At 40.2% G+C, this 15,000-nt stretch overlaps 2 protein-coding genes across 2 annotated transcripts in view; both read right to left on the reverse strand.

The window, feature by feature from the left end:
* LOC109101355 (BRCA2-interacting transcriptional repressor EMSY-like) overlaps positions 1-4,515 on the reverse strand; it is a 16,829-nt gene extending 12,314 nt beyond the window's left edge. Inside the window, exons 1-6 of the mRNA XM_042765724.1 lie at positions 4,296-4,515; positions 3,579-3,639; positions 2,896-3,001; positions 2,686-2,785; positions 257-331; positions 1-165 (exon numbers count right to left, since the gene is read on the reverse strand). The exon at positions 1-165 is cut by the window's left edge and continues 11 nt beyond it. Coding sequence (XP_042621658.1) covers positions 1-165; positions 257-331; positions 2,686-2,785; positions 2,896-2,998 — 443 coding nt within the window. The 5' untranslated portion in view covers positions 2,999-3,001; positions 3,579-3,639; positions 4,296-4,515. The remainder of the gene's footprint in view (positions 166-256; positions 332-2,685; positions 2,786-2,895; positions 3,002-3,578; positions 3,640-4,295) is intronic.
* Positions 4,516-5,395: 880 nt separating this feature from the next.
* Positions 5,396-9,377, reverse strand: LOC109101217 (NHL repeat-containing protein 3-like). The gene is given in 8 exon segments (XM_042765678.1): positions 5,396-6,090; positions 6,189-6,301; positions 7,157-7,248; positions 7,476-7,676; positions 7,794-7,914; positions 7,916-7,948; positions 8,697-8,852; positions 9,201-9,377. Coding segments are annotated over 8 exon segments (1,047 nt in total). The 5' UTR covers positions 9,291-9,377; the 3' UTR covers positions 5,396-5,849.
* Positions 9,378-15,000: the final 5,623 nt, after the last annotated feature.

Here is a 15,000-nt window from a genome sequence, read left to right on the forward strand (position 1 = left end):
GCGGTGTCGGCGGGCAGCAGCAGCGAGGCGTTCTGGTGCGCGGTCGCACTGGCCACTGCGTTGGCCATCACAGTGAAGGCCGTCTGAGGAACCAGTCTGGGCATGAGAGGAACCAGCCGCCGGCCCTCGATGGACCACTCCGACGAGCTGTTGGGCCCCGACATGCTGCAGAACACACCAGCGATCACTCAGCCTTTATTACAGCTTCACTAAAGCACCAGCACAGGTTCAGCTGACTACAGCGGGGGAGACTCACTGATACGCGATGGTGGTCAGGCGCTCGTCATTCACGGCTCTGCGCACCTCCGCTCGATGACGCTCCGTCGAGATACTGACAGAACACACACACATTCACTGTCAAACACACACTTCACACACTCAACGTTAGGATGTAACGATTAACCGCGAGCCGCTTGAAAATCAATTCAAATATGTGACGACTCAAATCGATTGAGATGCTGAACAAATCGTGATTCAGTTAGGGGCAGGAGTTTATCTGAATGTGTGTCTGAGGAGATCTTACTGTCTTTAGAAGAGTTTAGATGGTATTTTTACTTTTCATCTTGCCTCTGTATAATGCATATTAAAGTTCATAAGTGCAGCGCTACTTTGTTTACAGCGGTAACCAAGGAAACGGTTTAAGCTCCACCTGCTGCAGTGTTCATAAGTGCTTTGTTTACAGCTGTAACCAAGGAAACGGTTTAAGCTCCACCTGCTGCAGTGTTCATAAGTGCTTTGTTTACAGCTGTAACCAAGGAAACGGTTTAAGCTCCACCTGCTGCAGTGTTCATAAGTGCTTTGTTGACAGCGGTAACCAAGGAAACGCTTCTGCTGCAGTGTTCATAAGTGCTTTGTTTACAGCGGTAACCAAGGAAACTCTTTAAGCTTCTGCTTCAGTGTTCATAAGTGCTTTGTTTACAGCGGAACCAAGGAAACGCTTTAAGCTCCACCTGCTGCAGTGTTCATAAGTGCTTTGTTTACAGCGGTAACCAAGGAAACGCTGCAGTGTTAAGCTTTGTTTACACAGCGGTAACCAAGGGAAAACGCTTTAAGCTCCACCTGCTGCAGTGTTCACAAGTGCTTTGTTTACAGCGGTATCCAAGGAAACGCTTCTGCTTGCAGTGTACATAAGCGTTTACAGCAAGGAAACACTTTAAGCGCCACCTGCTGCAGTGTTCACAAGTGCTTTGTTTACAGTGGTAATCCAAGGAAACGCTTTAAGCTCCACCTGCTGCAGTGTTCTTAAGTGTTTACAGCGGTAACCAAGGAAACGTTCTGCTGCAGTGTTTACAGTGCTTTGTTTAAGCGGTAACCAAGGAAACGCTTTAAGCTCCACCTGCTGCAGTGTTCAGTGCTTTGTTACAGCGGTATAAGGAAACGCTTCTGTGCAGTGTTCACAAGTGCTTCGTTTACAGGGGTAACCAAGGAAACGCTTTAAGCTCCGCCTGCTCCATTGTTCATATTTGTGTTAGCTTATCCAAGGAAACGCTTTGATTTGTGTGCTTGTTTACAGCGGTACCAAAGGAAATTTAAGCTCCACCTTGCAGTGTTATTTAGCTTTGTTTACAGCGGTATCCAAGGAAACGCTTCAAATGCAGTGTTCAAAAGAAGCAATGTTTACAGCGGTAACAAAACGCTTTCTTCTGCTGCAATGTTGCAAGTGCTTTATTAGTAAATTATTAAACGCTTTAAGCTCCACCTGCTGGCAGAGAAGGAATCTGCGTCTCGTTCAGCTCGTTTTTTCTGTTTCATGCAGATCTTATGTATATGTTATGTATATTTATGTTTTCGCTTCTACTTAGAAATCAGCGATCTAATTTAGATTAAAAACTCAGTTGCATGCTTGCAGCATCTTTGTTTGGATCATGATTAAATGCATGGTCGCTCTAATTTTAAATGTACATAGCACCTACACAAAGCCTTATTTTGTTTATATGAAGAGATTTGATCATAAGTGCTTTGTTTACAGCGGTAACCAAGGAAACTTTTTATTTTAATTTTGTTTTGTTGTTTTTTGTGTTATTTTTTTATTTGATTTTTGGATTTTTTTAAAATTTAAGTTTTGTTAACCAACAAAAGAGCATTAAAATTTCAAATTGCTATATTCAATTTTATAGTGTTATATTCCAATTTCACAAAGACATGTGCAGCATTTTTTCTTGAATCGAATCGTGAGTTTTATATTGAAATTTGAAGAATTTTTTTTTGGATTTTTTTGTTGTTTGAATGAATCGCTCGCTACTAGCTATCACATTTATATCTAACTTTCATATGCTCACATAAACCAACATACACTAATAACAAAAGTACAAAAAGCTCTGATTATAATAGCTTTGTAGAACTATACATTATTTAAAAAAAAAACTGTTATATCTGATTTCGTTGCATAGAACTGAATAAAAATGATATATTGATATTTAATATTAACATATTTCCTGTCCAATTTTATTGTGTTACTTTCAATAAAAGTGTGGGTATTTTATTGGCTCGTGTTTTTTAAATTCAGTCTCATTAAAAAATTGTTGTTTTTTTATTTGATATTGTTTTTTAAATTCAGTCTCATTAAAACTATTGCGTTCAAAATTATAATAAAGGGGCGAAATTTTAATCTGATACAAAGATTGAAGAAGACCACAAGTTCTTCCAGTGATCCAGACATTCTGATTAAACTTCTCAAGCCCAAACCTCAGCACTCGAGTGAGTTCTCCCAGCAGATCCTTCTTGTCTTTGGTGAGATCTCCTTGAGCACGCAGAGCACTGATCACACCGGCGTACGCTTCCAGCTCTGCACACACAAACACACATGAGCTGGCTGTCAGCACACACACACACACACACACACACACACACACACACACACACACAACAGCACAGTGATGCTTCAGTGAGTCTCACCCAGTTTGCGCAGGATTCGTTTGCACTCATCTCTGCTGAGGTCGAGCAGCGTGGGCCAAACCACCGGCATGCTGCCCGCCAACGGCTTCTCCTGCTGAATCATCAACTACACACACACACACACACACACACACACACACACACACACACAGAGCTTTCATCATCATCATCACGCGCCGTAATACAGCACATTAAAGTAGCTGTTCACCCAAACATGAACTCTGAGATGTAGAAGAGTTTGTTTCTTATTCAGATTTGGTTTAAAGTTTAGAGCTGTTTAAACGCTGCTTGATCTGTGCAGATTTCTCTCCTGATTCACACCAGAACACTTTTTCACTGGAGGAAGTGTTATTATGGATTATGGACTCTATGTATTTTAGTTAAAAGCGTCTTAATGCTGGATGTGTTTCATCTTTTTTCTTCTCCAGATGTTTCACTGATGGACTGGAGTGCTGTGGATTACTTGTGGATTATTGTGATGTTTTTATCAGCTGTTTGGACTCTCATTCTGACGGCACCCATTCACTGCAGAGCATCCATTGCTGAGACACTGATGCAGCGCTACATTTCTACAAACCTGATGAAGACACAAACTCATCCTGATCTCACACACACGGCCTGCGGATGAACATACTCCAGCAGATGTTCATTTTGGTCTGAACTATTCTTTTAAACACACTCACCTCTGGCAGACGATGCTGACTGATGCCGCAAACTCTCTCTGGATCTCTACGAGCCGATGAGCTTCAAGAGCAAAACATCATTTCAGATGAACACACACGCCTCCTCAGAACATTTATGAAAACAACATGTATATGACGTCACGCGCGTATTAACATATACCCGTCCATATTTGAACATCAAAGCCCGTTTGGCCGCTCGCCCCGCCCACTCGTGCATAAAACATGAGCTCGCTCCCAGTGTTTTTATTGACATGCAAAGCTGCTTCATTCTGAGTTAAAAGAGCTAATATATTCACATTCAGTCATTCAGCACACGCTTTTATCTAATCATAATAATCTAATAACTGATGATCTGTGCGTTTATGTGAATGAGGGCTGAATATCACCTGATCTGAAATCAGCAGATCTTTCACTTATGATAGAGTCGGATCAAAATATTCGCGATAAACGCTCAGTATTTCACCAGCCAGGTGAATAACAGACATGTTGCTCAGAAGCACTCGTTTAATAGACACTAACGCTGTTTTTGTTGTCAGTGTGCGGTGTGAAGAGAGGTCCGTTAGCTTTAGCCTTTAGCCTGCCTGGAGTTTCACTCAAACACACACGAGCACAGACTCGAGGTGAGGTGAGAGCTGAGTGTGAAATCACCGCTTATCACAAGTACAGACAGCGGTGTGTCATTTATAAAGTCAGCTGTGTGTTTAATTCAGCGCTTACCTTCAGCTCCGCCATGTTTCTCCGACGCCCGCGCTCACAGCTGCCCGCGGGAAACGCCCGAAACAACGACAGAAACAGCGAAACTAATCCACTCTGCTGATAGTGTCTAATACGTTTGATAGCTGGTAACAGTTTCTATAATTTAAGAAAAGTTGGTCGTCACAAAATAAACATCTGAACACGTGTGAATGCGTTCAGGCACGGTTTCGGGCAGCTCTCAGATGACGCACATTGTTGACATTCTGTGCGCCGCGCGCGCTGCGTTTATGCGGCTCGACAAATTTAGTAATGAAAATATATATATATATATATATATATATATAAACAGAGCTGCTAGATTACTTACAAAATGTAATTCGTCTTAATGCTGTCAAAGGATTAATCGCATCCAAAATAAATGTTTGTTTACATAATATATGTGTGTGTGTATTTATTATGTATATATAAATACAAACACATGCATGTATATATTTAAAAAAACTTGTTTATATATTAAATATATTTATAAGAGTATATATTTTTTTGATACATGTAAATATTTATATATATCTCTATATATATCTGCGTGTGTTTATATATACATAATAAATACACACAGTACACATACATATATTATGTAAACAAAAACTTTTATTTTGGATGTGATTAATCTTTTGACAGCTCTATTTATATTACTTTATAAAGGTTTACTAAACTGGTTAATGAGTTTAATGAAAAGCTAATAATTCATTAAATCATAAAAAAAATGTAATAAATAAAACATTTACTAACCAAATGAAATATGTTATGTGTTTACCTGCATGTCGTGTGAGCATAGCCGATATCAGACACCTGTGAACATGTAAATGTGATTTAATTATTAAATATTTATTTTAAAGTCTCAGGGGTACTTCATGTAAACCTGCAGAAACCTGTTTAAAGCTGAATAATCCCCACTAAGACACACGACCCCAAGCCTAAAAACATTTACACAAAATACACATCAAGACAGTTTGATTCAAATATTATTCCACATCAACACTAATTAAAGCCCATTAACAGATGATAAGATTTCAGTAACATGACGATCACGATCACTGTGATGCTGAATTAATACTATTCCACATTCATATTAAAACAATGAAAATATGATCATAAAATCATGGCACACTGCAGATATCAGTGCTGTTCTCCTCAGAATCTCTCTGCATGCAGCAAACACTGTACGATGTGAGATTTGGTCGTGTGTGTACAGGTCAGAAACACAGGAATCATACATCAATATACAAAGCTTAACTTATCATATAAATTAACATGAACATTATTTCCTCAAAAACACAAGAAGGAACATACGCACAACAGCAAACGAGAGTGGAAAAATACAAAACTAGTGAATTCAAAACAATCCCCAATCTCTGATCCCTTTATTCCTCTGAATCAACATCATTCTGTAGCCGTGACGCTCTGATTGTAAACTAAATATTAATATTAGTTTGAACCTCAAATCCAGCAGGCCTCAGCTTCTCTCTTTCCATCATTAGTGCTGGACGCTGGACGCTGGACTCTGAGCGTCATCTAAACACCGCCGGCTGTGGCAGGAACGAACTTCTGCGCCTGACTGGCCCCGATCTCAGCCACATACAGCGCCGCGCTCTTCAGATCCACATCCAGCAGGTGCGGCTTGACGTCCTCGGCCAGCTGGATGCTGCTGACCACCTGACACTGACCGATGATGCCGACGGGCGGAGCCTCCAGCAGCGTGATCTGATTGGAGTTTAACTCAGCCACCACCATGTACTTCTGGTCCGGCGTGAGCCTGAGGGTCACAAACACACATTATTATTATTATTATTATTATTATTATCACAGCTCAAACATCTGCAGTGTAGTCTGCAGAAGGCAGTGGGTTAGTACCTGACGGAGTACGGCGCATCCTCTTTAAAACAGCTGCCCCAGGAGCCCAGCCAGTCACCCGTCACCGAGTTAAACACCTGGATGCGCTTGTTCCCTCTGTCTGCGACCCACACCTGAACACACGAGCAATAATCAGTCAACATGAACCTACATTCACAACCCACCTGACTGCTGTACTGCTGTCACACAGGATCTTAAAGACATAGTCCTTATAGTTGTGCTGTAAACGTGCTCACTCTCAGTTCATCTGAGATCAGGATGAGTTTGTGTCTTCATCAGGTTTGTAGAAATGCAGCATTGCATCAGTGTCTCAGCAATGGGTGCTCTGCAGTGAATGGGTGCCGTCAGAATGAGAGTTTAATTCAGCTGATAAAAACATCACAATAATCCACAAGTAATCCACAGCACTCCAGTCCATCAGTTAACATCTGGAGAAGACAAAAGATGAAACACATCCAGCATTAAGACGTTTTTAACTCAAATCCAAGTCCATAATCCATAATAACGCTTCCTGCAGTGAAAAAGTGCATCTCCTGTCGTATCTCAAATCAAAATCCAGACACATATTTGTTTAGAGCTGTTTAAACGCTGCTTGATCTGTGCAGATTTCTCTCCTGATTCACACCAGAACACTTTTTCACTGGAGGAAGTGTTATTATGGATTATGAACTCTTATTTTAGTTAAAAAATATCTTAATGCTGGATGTGTTTCATCTTTTGTCTTCTCCAGATGTTCACTGATGGACTGGAGTGCTGTGGATTACTTGTGGATTATTGTGATGTTTTTATCAGCTGTTTGGGACTCTCATTCTGACGGCACCCATTCACTGCAGAGCATCCATTGCTGAGACACTGATGCAGTGCTACATTTCTACAAACCTGATGAAGAAACAAACTCATCCTGATCTGGGGATGACAGAAACACACTCATCCTGGTATCAGATGTGATGAGGGGGAGGGAAGCAAACCCTCTGGTAGCTGTCGACCGCCACGCTGTGAGGGATGTAGAACTGAGCGAGTCCCTGTCCTTTCTCTCCGTGCATCCACAGCACCTGCAGATCTGACACACAAACAACATTCTCTCATCTGCGTATGAACATTTTCACCAACAAATCCGATTTTCTATTCAAATGCATTCTGTATTTAATCGTAAGAGCGACTGAAACCACACGTATGCGTAAATGCTGACCGAAATAAAATGCTAATATTTCACCTAGCTGCCAATTCAACATTTCTCATTTGAATTTAGTCTAAGTTGAGAGATGCTATAATCATCCCAGAACGCACCTCTGGAGAGTTTGATCAGGCGGTTGTTCAGGCCGCCGTCTCCGTCCACGATGTAGATTTCTCCAGAACTGTGGACGAAGATTTCAGCCGGCTGGTCGAACTGCAGCGGACTGAGAGAAGATCCGGCTCTCCCAGGAGATCCCAGCACCTGCAGCAGCTTCCCTGATGGAGAATACTGCTTCACTGTGTGTCCGTACGGCCCTGAAACACACACACACACACACACACACACACACACACACACACACACACACACACCACAGCTGTGTTACTCTCACATCACACACACACACACACACTTGAGCAGAGAAAACCCACCGTTCCCCACATCTGTGATCCACACCGTCGGATCCGCGGATGCGTTGGCCAGGAAAATCCCATGAGGCATTTCCAGACTGCTGGTGTTCCAGGCCTGCAGGAAGTCTCCATCCGTGCTGAAACACCAGCACTTGTAGGCAAACATTATCACCTCTCTGTCATGCGGAGCACATGCGCACACACACACACATACACATACACACACACACACACACAACACACACATGCGCACACATATATACACACACACACACACACGCACACGCACACGCACGCACACACACACGCACACACACACACACACACTCATGATGAAGCATGACGACTGATGGACTCGGACTCACTTACAGAAGCACATTTCTGACAAAATAAAAAATGTAAAAAGTAATTGTGACTATATCTCGCAATTCTGATTTTTTTTTCTCAAATTGTGAGTTATATCATAATTCTGCATCTTTCTCAAAAAAGCATGTTTATATCTCACAATTATGTGTTTTTCTTAAATTATGAGTTTATGTAGCGATTTTGCTTGCTTGCAGCTTTGCTTGCAGGTTTTGAGTTCACATCTCGCAATTCTGACTTATTTCTTGAAACTGCAGTTTTTATCTCACAATTTTATCTTTTTTCTCAAATTGTGAGTTTGTCACAATTCTGCCTTTTTCTCGATAATGTACGTTTTTATCTCACAATTATTTTTTTCCCGCCACAATAAAAAACTGAAAAAAGTAATTCCAAGTTTTAATTTACAACGTTTGAGAGAACATCACACAGTTCTGACTTTCTTCCGAAATTGTTTTTGCATCTTGCAATTCTTTCCTTTTTTTTTTTTTTTTGTTGTTGTTGTTAAATTAAGAGTTTGTATCTGGCAGGTCTGAGCTTGTGTGAGCAGCAGTCCTCCCTCACCTGAGCCACATACACCAGACCGGCCAGATGATTGACCGCCACGCCGAACACCTGTCCGCTGAAGTACTCGGGGTTCTTGGGCCAGGAGATGTCCAGCTTATACAGCGCTCGTCCAGAGACCCTGACCTCACTCTGAGACCTGGACTCCACTCGCACCTGAGGACACACACACACACACACACCAGACCTGCACTCACTGAGCCCACAGTCAGAAACACCCTGGACACCGTGATAATATCTGCTATTTTACACACGTACTGTGGTATTACTGTGGTACTGACCAGTCTGTCTGTTCTAACGTACTAACAAAAAGCACCAGAGTTTACTATGGTACTAGTCTGTATATACCATAGTAATACCATGGTTTATGGACCTGTCTCGTGGTAGTACTATGGTATTCTTTGAAATAACAGCAAACGCGATCATCTCTGAACGCACACATCACGTGATCGTCAAACACGGGACATTCATCGATCAGTCTCCACATCGATCGATCAGACTCACGTGAGAGCTGATGGAGCCCCAGATGAAGATGATGAAGAGGAGTATTGTCATGCTGACAGCGATCAAACAGCAGCAGCTGCGCTTTCTCATAGAGCTCGATGATCATCAATCAATCACCACACCGAGTCCAGAGCCACCACGCTTCCTGTTGTGATCACGTGACGACTCCTCGAACCCTATTGGCTCACGCCTGACAGCTGCGCAGCACGTCACGTGCGACCGAAAAAGCAAAACAAATTAATCACTCATTTTTGTTTTTCAGGTAACCTCTATGTGTTTCAGATAAAACGACGTTTGATGTGATTTAATGATCAGAGTCGATTATTAAATTAATTGTTCACATCAACCATCCGTTTTTAATCTGTGAGATCAATCATAATGCGATAAACCTATGAAGATTTTAATTATTAGCATATAAAATAATAAATATGAAATATTTATGGCTCATTTAGTCTGATACAGCGAGAATATGGAGCTCAGTTTTATTGAAACAGAGCAAAAATATGAATTTTCTGCAGTTGCTGATATGAGTGTATTTGGATTTTGGTTTTAATCAGTTAGATCTTTATAACAATGATCTAAATATCAGTCTGTGCTCTATATCTCATTCTCCAGTAATAAGATGAGATGTAAATGATCCAAACATATAATGCAGTGATTGAGAGATGAAGAAATAAAGGCTCCTCAGAAGATGTGAGATGTTCTGGAGGCTTGTGAAGATCACTGCTGCTCATCAAAAGGAAGATGAATCACACTGGCAGGAAGGCTCCTCAGAAGATGTGAGATGTGTCCCCCCGAAGGGCCAACACGAACAGGTTGAGTAGGGATAAGCAAATGTGGAAAAGTCGGAAGCAACTAGTAGTACAGGCCGCAAGGACCCACTGGGGGTATCTTATACCCTTCAACCAATCGAAAATACTGAAACTCAAGATCGGTTGGGATGACATCATCCACCCGGAAAAACCTATTTGACAGTCGCAAGCCTCGAACTGGCCAAACTTGCACACTGTTGAGATACCAAGAGCATACATACCACCATGCGCTGATAACGTGGGCACACAGCAGAACCATCCCATAGTGTTTCTGCAATGCCTCTGAACGGGCATACGATCGGTCGCTTACCTTTCAACTCAAGTGTGAAGTGCTGGAGTTCCTCCATCAACATCCTAACACCTGGCCGTCACTGCCTGTGGCTCCTGACGACCGTGATGAGCTGAAAAAAAACGATTTATTCTGTGGTCTTGTTAAGTCTCAATCTGACATCTCCAATATTAAGAGTTGGAAAGAACTGTTGAAGGCTACTCACCAGTCCCTTCACGGGGCGGCTGCTATCATGACTGCAGCGGACGCCATAGCAGCTGAACTACATCTATTAAGACAAGCTCAGAGGGACAGCTTCCCAGAAGAGGTTGCTGCGCTGACCAAGGGTAAATCCACATCTGCCCAGAGTCGTCTTGCTTCACTTTCCGCTGAGTATGATCAGACATTTGACTTAATTCGCTGAGGGCCTAGATCCAGACACAATACATCCCATAATACTAGACCCTAAACATCAGATTACAATGCTCTTAATCAAAGAATATGACAACCAGCTTCTTCATCCAGGTCCAGAACGGGTCTTAGGCGCAAGTACTGGATCCTGCGTGGCAGAGAATCCATCAAGAAACATCAGTACAATTGTGAGACTTGTCAAAAATGGAGAGCAAGTCCTGTTATTCCGAAGATGGCAGACTTGCCCCCCTCACGACTAAGACTGTACACCTTTCTGGTCCACTGGTATAGACTGTTTTGGCCCTTTCACTATTAAGATAGACAGACGCACAGAGAAGCGCTGGGGCATCATATTCAAATGTATGACAACAAGGTGCATACATCTTGATCTTTTGGAGAACATGGACACGGATGCCTTCCTGATGGCATTAAGACGATTTGTATCACGTCGTGTTAATCCATATGAGATACTGGCTGATAGAGGCGCAAACTTCAGAGGAGGAGCCACTGAACTCCAGGAAGCCTTCGCATTGTTACAAGGTCCACTTAAAGAACATCTAGCCAGCCAGGAAATTGCTTTCCAGTTTAACCCTCCACATGCTCCACACTTTGGAGGAACCTGGGAGCGAGAGATACGGTCGGTGAAAAGTGAGACCCTGTCACACCGAATCTGTTACTGATGGGTCGTCGGGATGCCTCACTCCCACAAGCAATCTACTCATCTAGTGATTTGTTAGGAAGAAGACGGTGACTTCACAGCCGTAGCCGATCATAAACTTTACCGGGACAGATGGCAAAAGGACACTGCCAATCGTACTGGATGATCGTGATCAAGTACTGGACAGATCGTCATGATCGTTCTATTGGCAGAGTGGCTAAAACATATGCAGGAGTAGATAATCACATACGTACTGCAGAAGTGCAAGTGAAAGGGCGCACTTACAGTACAGGTCAAAAGTTTGGAAACATTACTATTTTTAATGTTTTTGAAAGAAGTCTCTTCTGCTCATCAAGCCTGCATTTATTTGATCAAAAATACAGAGAAAAAAAATTTAATATTGTGATATATTATTACAATTTAAAATAATTGTTTTTAAATTTATTATGCTTTAAATTATCATTTATTTCTGTGATGCAAAGCTGAATTTTTAGGATCATTATCACATGATCCTTTAGAAATCATTCTAATATGATGATGATTCATTATCAAAGTTGGAAACAGTTCTGCTGCTTAATATTTTTCAGAACATGTGATACTTTTTTAGGATACTTTGATGAATAAAATAAAAAGTAAAAAAAAAAAAAAAAAATAGAAGCTATGTTTTTAAAATATAAATATTTTGTAATAACAATATACACTTTACTGACAATTTGGGGTCAGTAATCTTTTTTCTTTCTTTTTTTTTAAATAAAATCAATACTTTTATTCAGCAAGGATGTGTTAAATTGATAAAAAGTGATAGTAAAAAAAAAAAATATTATTAGAATATATATTATTAGAATTTTTTTTTTATTTTGAATAAATGCAGTTCTTTTTAACCTTTTATTCATCAAATATATTAGACAGCAGAACTGTTTCCAAAACACTCATAATAAATCAGAATATTAGAATGATTTCTAAATGATCATGTGATAGACTGGATGTTACATGTGACACTGAAGGCTGGAGTAATGATGCTGAAAATTCAGCTTTGCATCACAGGAATAAATTATTTTTTTAAAGTATATTCAAATAGAAAACAATAATTTAAGTTGTAATAATATTTCACAATATTACTGTTTTTTCTGTATTTTTGATCAAATAAATGCAGGCTTGATGAGCAGAAGAGACTTCTTTCAAAAACATTAAAAATAGTAATGTTTCCAAACTTTTAACCTGTACTGTATCTACGGCCTGTTGCCCGGCTAGTTAAGTTGCCATCGTGAGAGAATGAGGAAGGAAATAGTAACTGACACTGAGACTTTCCTAACTAATTACAAATTAAAATACTAAATTTGGGGGCGGCACAGCTTGAGGCAAGGTAGGAAAGCACTTTTCTGTACACTGAGACATGCCACAGGGTGCGGTATGTCACTTCAGAGTCCCATTAAGACTGAGCTATTACACCACACGTGCTTCAGCAGAGACGGTCACAGCACTCTCAAACTGCTGGCGTTGTGTGCGTTCATGCGGGAAAAACCACACACACACACAGCGTCCACACACATACAAACCCCAATAACTTTTCACTGTATTAACTTCAAGCTCACCAATGTGCACTGATAAACCCAACTCATTAAACGCTTTCTTGGATGTGACTCTCTGAGCCCTTTTCCTACGGAGTCACCAGTTTTCAAAGGTCATGAACAATCCAGAGGTTCCACCTCACAAGAGAGGAACAGTGAAAGTAAAGCTTCTTGAAACAAACGCTCCTACCTTCAGATGGGGGGGGAGACTCCCCATGATTGATGAGAATCAAGTAAACGTGAGTTCATCTGGAGATATTACTGCAGTTATTCTGACCTTTACTTGATCACAATCAGTCATTTAGGATTACATAAAAAAAAACTTAACTGAGTGAAACACTCTAAACTATCACTCAGAGACTTTTCCTTAATGAGGAGATTAGTGTGAAGACATGTTTACAAGCAAAATTGATCATTTTGAGACCTTAGAAAATGTGCTAAAGGATTAACGTAGATGGAATAAGCCATCAAAAGGAAGTGCATTCCAGTTTTGGGTTGGCTGTTGTGGTTAATAAATGTGTGCCTTTAGTTTCTATTATGAAAAACTGTTCTCGCTGGAAACAAAAACATGACGATAAAAAATGAATATGTGCAGATCTGCTAATTTTGTTTTTGTAGTTGACCATCATCTGTGGGTTTCAGGGTGCAGAGATGATCAGAATGAAAGGAGACACGTGGGTGATCAAACGAAATGGCAGTCTTTAATGTCTTAGACTGATCGTGACACTTAGTGTTTATGTGTGACCTCGTGTGAGTAAAACGGCTTTAATTAAAATCAAAAATCCAGACGTATGATTATGAGGTTCATTTGACAGCAGTGTGTTGTTTCGTTTACCGGTAATCAATAAAATTCATTGAGTGAGAGAGATCCATTGTTTATACACGCCACATGTCAGTCGCAGAGTCCATCATGTTTGCATTAGGGGAGACAGTCTTCAGCAGAGACGTCAGTCCTCTCCGTATTCTGGCGGAGTGAGAGAAACTGAGGGAAGAGATGTGCACTGCCCAGCGTTCAACATCCTGAAACAACAAGCACAGCACCTGTCACACAACAACCTCACTTCAGTCCTTGTCATGGCACCAGAAAGGGAGGCATTGACCTTGTTCACTCACTTCATCATGCACAGAAGAGGGAGGCAGGGCTTGACCTTACCTTCTTCCCCATTAGGGAGTGCAATTATAATTCATGAAATAACGTGCTTTTCCTTAATAAAAGGCATACAAGAAGACATTTACAAGCAAAATTAGGAGCCCCTAAGGAGTCGTGATTGAAGACTTTAATTATTAATGTTTGTATACCCTAAGGAGTCGTGATGGATTTTAATTTGATGTGAATTTTGGGTTTATTGTTAAATATTTTGGTTATAATTTGCAAAACTTTTGCATTCATTCATAAAACATTCTTGTTTGTTTGCTTAAAATTTGTGTTCATTCGTAAAACATTTGCATTTGTTTGTAAAAAAATACTGTAAAACAACGACATGCCGTACAAAAGTAATCACAATACACACACTCTCAACTCTCAGAATGTACTTTGGTGGTACCATGGTAATACTAATACAGTGTAATACAGTACTGTTTTTTGTTAATGACATACAAAATAAACACATATTAACAGATTGTTTGTTTGTGACAGCTGATGTTATGAGGAACATCTGTGCATCCCTGAGACTCACATCTGCATCATCTTCAATCATACATGATTTAACAAACTCGGGGGTTTTCAATCTTTCAGATGCCATGGACCCCTAAAAATCATCATCCTGGCGCAAGAGGGCCATTCTAACATTTAAAGGGCAGCTTAAAAAACGATATTGTGAAAAACTATTATAAATATGCATACAATATTATTTGGAAAATGCTTATTTAATGAAAATATTTTTTTAGCAACTTTTTAAAATCCGAATCATTTACTTTTGAATAAGCGTTTACTTTTGAACCAATTAATTTTTTAATTATGTATTTTATCCAAATTATTTATTTTTAAATTAATTTTAATAATACAATTTAATATTAACTGATTTATTTCAATCACATTTTAAAGTCAATTTTAATCAACATTTTATTTTATTCCAATTATTAA

The sequence above is a fragment of the Cyprinus carpio genome, chromosome A10 (assembly GCF_018340385.1).
Source record: "Cyprinus carpio isolate SPL01 chromosome A10, ASM1834038v1, whole genome shotgun sequence".
Lineage (NCBI taxonomy): Eukaryota > Metazoa > Chordata > Actinopteri > Cypriniformes > Cyprinidae > Cyprinus > Cyprinus carpio.